This window comes from Carlito syrichta, unplaced genomic scaffold (genome assembly GCF_000164805.1).
Source record: "Carlito syrichta isolate Samal-C Ts95f unplaced genomic scaffold, Tarsius_syrichta-2.0.1 Scaffold307199, whole genome shotgun sequence".
Lineage (NCBI taxonomy): Eukaryota > Metazoa > Chordata > Mammalia > Primates > Tarsiidae > Carlito > Carlito syrichta.
In genome coordinates, this window is record NW_007251295.1 from 363164 (window position 1) to 369163 (window position 6000).

General features: G+C 40.1%; 1 protein-coding gene across 1 annotated transcript in view; it reads left to right on the forward strand.

Moving 5' to 3' along the window:
• PLCH1 (phospholipase C eta 1) overlaps positions 1-6000 on the forward strand; it is a 260899-nt gene that overhangs the window by 202672 nt on the left and 52227 nt on the right. The window contains exon 10 of the mRNA XM_021715578.1: positions 797-968. Within this exon, the coding sequence (XP_021571253.1) occupies positions 797-968 (172 nt within the window). The remainder of the gene's footprint in view (positions 1-796; positions 969-6000) is intronic.

The window sequence follows — 6000 nt, forward strand, 5'->3', positions numbered from 1 at the left end:
TAATGAAAAACTAGGAAAAAAATAAATATACATGAATTTGAAATAACTTCTTATTCTGAGGGAAAAACAAGGTTGAGAGAGAAGTAAAATCATTTAATCAGCCCAGGTTCCCTTTCTGCCTTGGCCACCAAATTCCACAGGCTGTCTTCGATAATTATTTCACATGGTGTCACATTCTCGTTTAGAACCTGAGTGCTGGTGTAGAGTGAATTCTTGACTGGCGTGTTTGTGTTTTGACAAGCCTAGTATACAATTCTACAAAAATAATTTTGAAATACCTTACGTAGGATGCTATAAAACACAGAATTCCATTATGTTATCTTCAATAGTAATGTTGAAAGTGGGTGCTTATTATATTTTTAGAGTGAATAACTGCATTTAATGATATTCAGTGGTCTCTTAGATGTTTCTAGACTTTTAAATAAATAAGGTAAAATTACACTATATGAGTTTGCTTTCTTTAGACTTCTCATCTCTTTAAACTTTTCTCTTTTTTTTATTTTAAAAGAAACATAGTATACCTACCATTTTTCCTTGTTGCAAAATGTAAGGCTAAGTATCCCACATGAATTGGTATTTTGTGCAGCCATTATGCCTAGCGAGGTCTATTTGCTTGGAGAAATTTTCTTTTTAATGCATCTCTAATCTTTCCCATTTTAGAAGCATTTTAATCATCGCCACTATCTCAAATACTGTCCCTAGAATTGTAGGAGCACAATGAATACTAATTTATTTTCAAAAATCCCTGTGAGTTGCTTGTACCCGAAGCCCCTGGAATGTGTTGCTGTTTTCCCAGGTTTCCAGTTATATTGTCTATTGAGAATCACTGCAGTATCCAGCAGCAAAGGAAGATTGCTCAGTACCTGAAAGGAATCTTCCGAGACAAGTTGGACCTGTCATCTGTAGACACAGGAGAGTTCAAGCAGCTTCCAAGCCCTCAAAGTTTGAAAGGCAAAATTCTAGTGAAGGTAATTACTTCAAGTAATGCAATATAAGGTAATAATTATCAATTAAGTTTGCCCTCCCTTAAAGAATAAAAACTGGTTTCAAAGGAGAATAATAATTAGAATCAATACCTGAAGGATTGTCTAGGTCTGTGTATGCATCTTACTCCAATTTATTTTTAGTCATGTCTTCAGAAGAAGCCTATTGACTGAACACCTATTCTGGGATTTGTTCTTATGAAGTGAAAACATCAATACTGTGAGCCAAATGTTTGATATTTATGTCTGTAATAGTTCACACTGTAGAGAAATGTGTGCATAAGACCGTGAGGTTTAGGAGAGGAGGAGGCTCTGTGTCTCCATCTCTGAAAACATTTCTTTCAGACTTTTTTCTCCCATTTCAAGCTCCAATAACTGTCTGTCAAAAAAAAAAAAAAAAAAAGTCTTCATGGTTGATCAGTCTTGGTTATGCAAGTGAGAAGAGCTCTCTTCAAAGACGAACATGGGCACAGACATAATGCCCCTCAGGACTCATGGGTATGAGATGGAGCAGTAGGTGAATAGAATGACATTTCATAAACAGATTTTCTCAGAGAGGAAACTCACTACAATAAATTGTATTCATGCAAGGAATAGCCAGAAAGACAGTTCTTTGGGTTTTCAGATGGTTGACTTTGTGGTTTACTTATTGCCAGTGAATTTTGCATATTTGGGCTAAAACCACCTTGGGTGATGACATTGTTTTGTGATTTAAAACCTAAGGACAGGCAGTAGGGTATTAATATTCAAAATGGTTCATATTGTACTTAAAAGGGGTAATTACAAAGAAACAGCTATCACATAGGAGGGGCAGCAAAACTGAGGAGACAATTTCATGGCAAGACTAGCCAGGACTGGAAGGGAGGCAGCACATGGAAAAGATAGAAGGTGTTCTTCTTTAGAATTGGTCAAAACCTGTGTTTCTGTCAATGAAGTGAAATTGTAGATTCTGAATCTGTCAGAGCGGTGTATATGTGTAAAGCATTTTTGAATAAAAGCTCCAAATAATGCAAGAGATAACATGAAGGCCAGTTTGCTTAAGTCTTGCTAAAGTGAACTCATTGGTAAAAACTGATTTCTGAGGCAGGGCACAGTGGCTCATGTCTGTAATCCCAGCACTTTGCGAGGCAAGGCAGGAGGATCACTTGAGCCCAGGAGTTTGAGACCAGCCTGGGCAGTACAATGAGACCTCATCTCTACAAAAAAAATTAAAAAATTAGCTGGCCGTGGTGGTGTGCGCTTATAGTCTCACTACTCAGAATGCTGAGGCAGAAGAATGCCTGAGCCCTTGAGGATGTGGCTGCAGTGAGCCATGATCATGGCGCTGCACTCCAACCTGTGTGACAGAGTGAGTCCCTGACTCAAAATAGAACAAACAAAAACCCCCTGATTTCTGGGTTAGGGAATGAAATGACATCTTTACAGCCTTGCAAATATTTCCTAAGTATTCTTTAGCCAGTAGTCAGAGGGTAAATTGCAGAATAAGTCCATTTGATTGAGATCTTTCTCTTTTGGACAGGAAAATTAAGATGGCTATTTGATGTGAACTAAATGAGTCCCTTCTGCATAACTGGACTTTGAGTCATTTGGCACACAGTATCCCAGGGCTTATTGCCTCAGGATGAAAGGGCAGAAGGTCTGAGACACTCACTGGAAGGGGTGGCAGATGTGAACTGGAAGCATTTCCAGGAACCTGAGGTCTACTCACTAGTTAAAGCTCTTTAGACTTTTTTTTTTTTTTTTGAGTTGGAGTCTCACTCTGTCGCCCAGGCTGGAGTGCAGTGACACGCTCACAGCTACCCCAACATCAACCTACTGAGCTCCAGTTATCCTTCCGCCTCAGCCTTCCAAGTAGCCAGAACTACAGGTGCACGCTACCACGCCCAGCTAATTTTTTTGTTATTTATTATAGAGACAAGATCTTGCCAAGTTGCCTGGGCTGGTCTTGAACCCGTGGGCTCAGGCAATCCACTCGCCTTGGCCTCCCAAAATGCTGGGATTACAGGCTGAGCCCGGCCAGCTCTTTAGAGTTTGAGACGATGTGGACCTGTCTTTTGGGACCCAAGGACAAGCAACCCCCATTTAAAGCAAAAACAAAGGAACTGACTTTCCTGTGTTCCGTTAGCATCAGAGTGATCTCTGATCCAAGAGGCAACATTTGAATGTCTACTTTCCACTTTGGAGATTTACAAGTTGTTTATTAGTATAACTATTACATATATGCTTTCCAACCATGTGTATATACACATTCCCATATATATAAATTTCCTGAAAAACACAAAGGGGTCTTTTTGTTGCAGTTCATGTTATTGCACTTTGTAGATACTGCTTTTTCTTTCTTTGTTTTTTTACATATTGAAGGTTTGTGGCAACCATGTGTTGAGCAAGTCTATTGGCACCATTATTTCAAAAACATAGGCTTACTTTGTGTCTGTGTCACATCTTGGTAATTCTTGTGATATTTCAAACTTTTTCATTATTATCTTTTATAGTAATCTGTCATCAGTTGCCTTTGATGTTACCATTGAAATTGTCTTGGGGTGCCATGATTTGCTTCCATATAAGATGAAGAACTTGATTGATAAATATTGCTTGTGTCCTGACTGCTCCATGCACTGGTCTTTCTCCCTCTCCTTAGGCTTCCCTATTTTCTTAGGAACAATGATATTGAAATTAGATTATTGGTAACCCTACAATGGCCCCTAAGTGTTCAAGTGAAAGGAAGATTCACATAACTCTCACTTCAAGTCAAAAGCTAGAAATGGGCTGGGCGTGATGGCTCATGCCTATAATCCCAGCACTTTGGGAGGCAGGGGTGAGAGGATTGCCTGAGCCCGCGGGTTTGAGACCAGCCTGGGCAAATTGGCGAGACCTCATCTCTACAATAAATCAAAAAATTAGCTGGGTGTGGTGGCACATGCCTGTAGTTCCAGCTATTTGGCAGCCTTGACCTGAGCCCAGCAGGTCAAGGCTGCAGTGGTCGTGAGCGTGCCACTGCTCTCCAACCTGGGCGACAGAGTGAGACTCCAACTCAAAAAAAAAAAAAAAAAAAAAGCTAGAAATGATTAAGCTTAGTGAAGAAAGCACGTCAAAAGCCAAGACAGGCCGACAGCTAGCCCCCAGTTAGCCAAGTTGTGAATGCAAAGGAGAGGTTCTTGAAGAAAATTAAAAATGCCTTGCCAGTGAATGCAAAATGATAGAAAACCAAAACAGTCTATTACTGATATGGAGAAAGGTTGAGTAGTCTGGGTAGATAGTCAAACTAGCCACTACATTTCCTTAAGCCAAAGCCTAATCCAGAGCAAGACCCTAACTCTCTTCAATTCTATGATGGTTGAAAGAGGTGAGGAAGCTGCAGAAGAAAATTGAAGCTGTCTCCATAACATACAAATGCAAGGTGAAGCAGCAAGTGCTGATGGAGAAGCTGCAGTAAGTTATTCAAAAGATCTAAGAGAACCAATGAAGGTGGCTACATTAAACAACAGATTTTCAATGCAGACAACACAGCCTTCTGGAAAAAGATGCCATCAAGGACTTTCATAGCTAGAAAGGAGAAGTAAATCCTTGCAGGGACAGGCTGACTCTCTTGTAAAAATTAATGAAGGTGGTGACTTTAAGTTGAAGCCAGTGCTTATTTACCATTCTGATAACCCAAGGGCCCTTAGGAATTATGCTAAATCTACTATGACAGCACATCTTTTTACAGCATGGTTTACTGACTATTTTAAGCCCACTAGTGAGACTTACTTCTCAGGAAAAAAGATTCCTTTCAAAATGCTACTGCTTATTGACAATGCACCTGGTTACCCAAGAGCTCTGATGGAGAGGTACAGGAGGTTAATATTGTTTTTATGCCTGCTAGCACAATATCCATTCTGCAGCCCATGGATCAAGTAGTAATTTTGACTTTCAAATCTTATTATGTAAGAAATGTGTTTTGTAAGGCTGTAACTGCCATAAATAGTGATTCCTTTGATGGGTGTGGGCAAAGTAAATTGAAAACCTTCTGGAAAGGATTGACCGTTCTAGATGTCATTAAGAACATTTGTGATTTATCAGAGAAGGTCAAAATATTAACATTAACAGGAGTTTGGAGGAAGTTGATTCCAGCTCTTATAGATGACTTTCAGGGGCTCAAGACTTCAGTGGAGGAAGTCACTAAATATGTGAAAATAGCAAGAGGACTAGAATTAGAAGTAGAACCTGGAGATGTGACCGAATTGCTGCAGTCTCACAATCAAACTTGAATGGATGAGGCGTTGCTACTTATGCATGAGTGAAGACAGTGGTTTCTTGAGATGGCGTCTACTCCTGATGAAGATGTTGTAAATTTTTTTTGTTGAGTTAGGGTCTCACTCTGTCGCCCATGCTAGAGTGCAATGGCACAATCACAGCTCACTGCATCCTTGACCTCCTGATCTCAGGCGATCTTTCTGCTTCAGCCTCCTGAGTAGCTGGGATTACAGGCACATGCCACCATGCCTGGCTAATTTTTTGAATTTTTGTAGAGACGCAGTCTCGCTATGTTTCCTAGGCTGGTCTTGAACTCCTCAGCTCAAGCAAATTTCCCATCTCAGCCTCCTAAAATGTTGGGATTACCGGTGTGAGCCACCATGTCTGGCTGACATTGTTGAATGACAACAAAGAAATTAGGATCTTACATAAACTTAGTTGATAAAGTATCAGCAGGGTTTGAGAAGATTGACTCTAATTTTGCAAGAAGTGCTACTGTGGGTAAAATGCTGTCAAAGCATAAGATGACCACAGAGAAATCTTTTGTGAAAGGAAGAGTCAATCCATGTGGCATACTTCATTGTTGTCTTATTTTCAGTAACTGCTACAGCCACCCCAATCTTCAGCAACCACCACCCTGATCAGTCAACATGGAGGCAAGACTCTTTACCACCAAAATGATAATAACTCACTGAAGGCTCAGATGGTCATCAGCACTTTTTAGCAGAAAATTTTTTTTTTTTTTTTGAGTTGGAGTCTCACTCTGTCGCCCAGGCTGGAATGC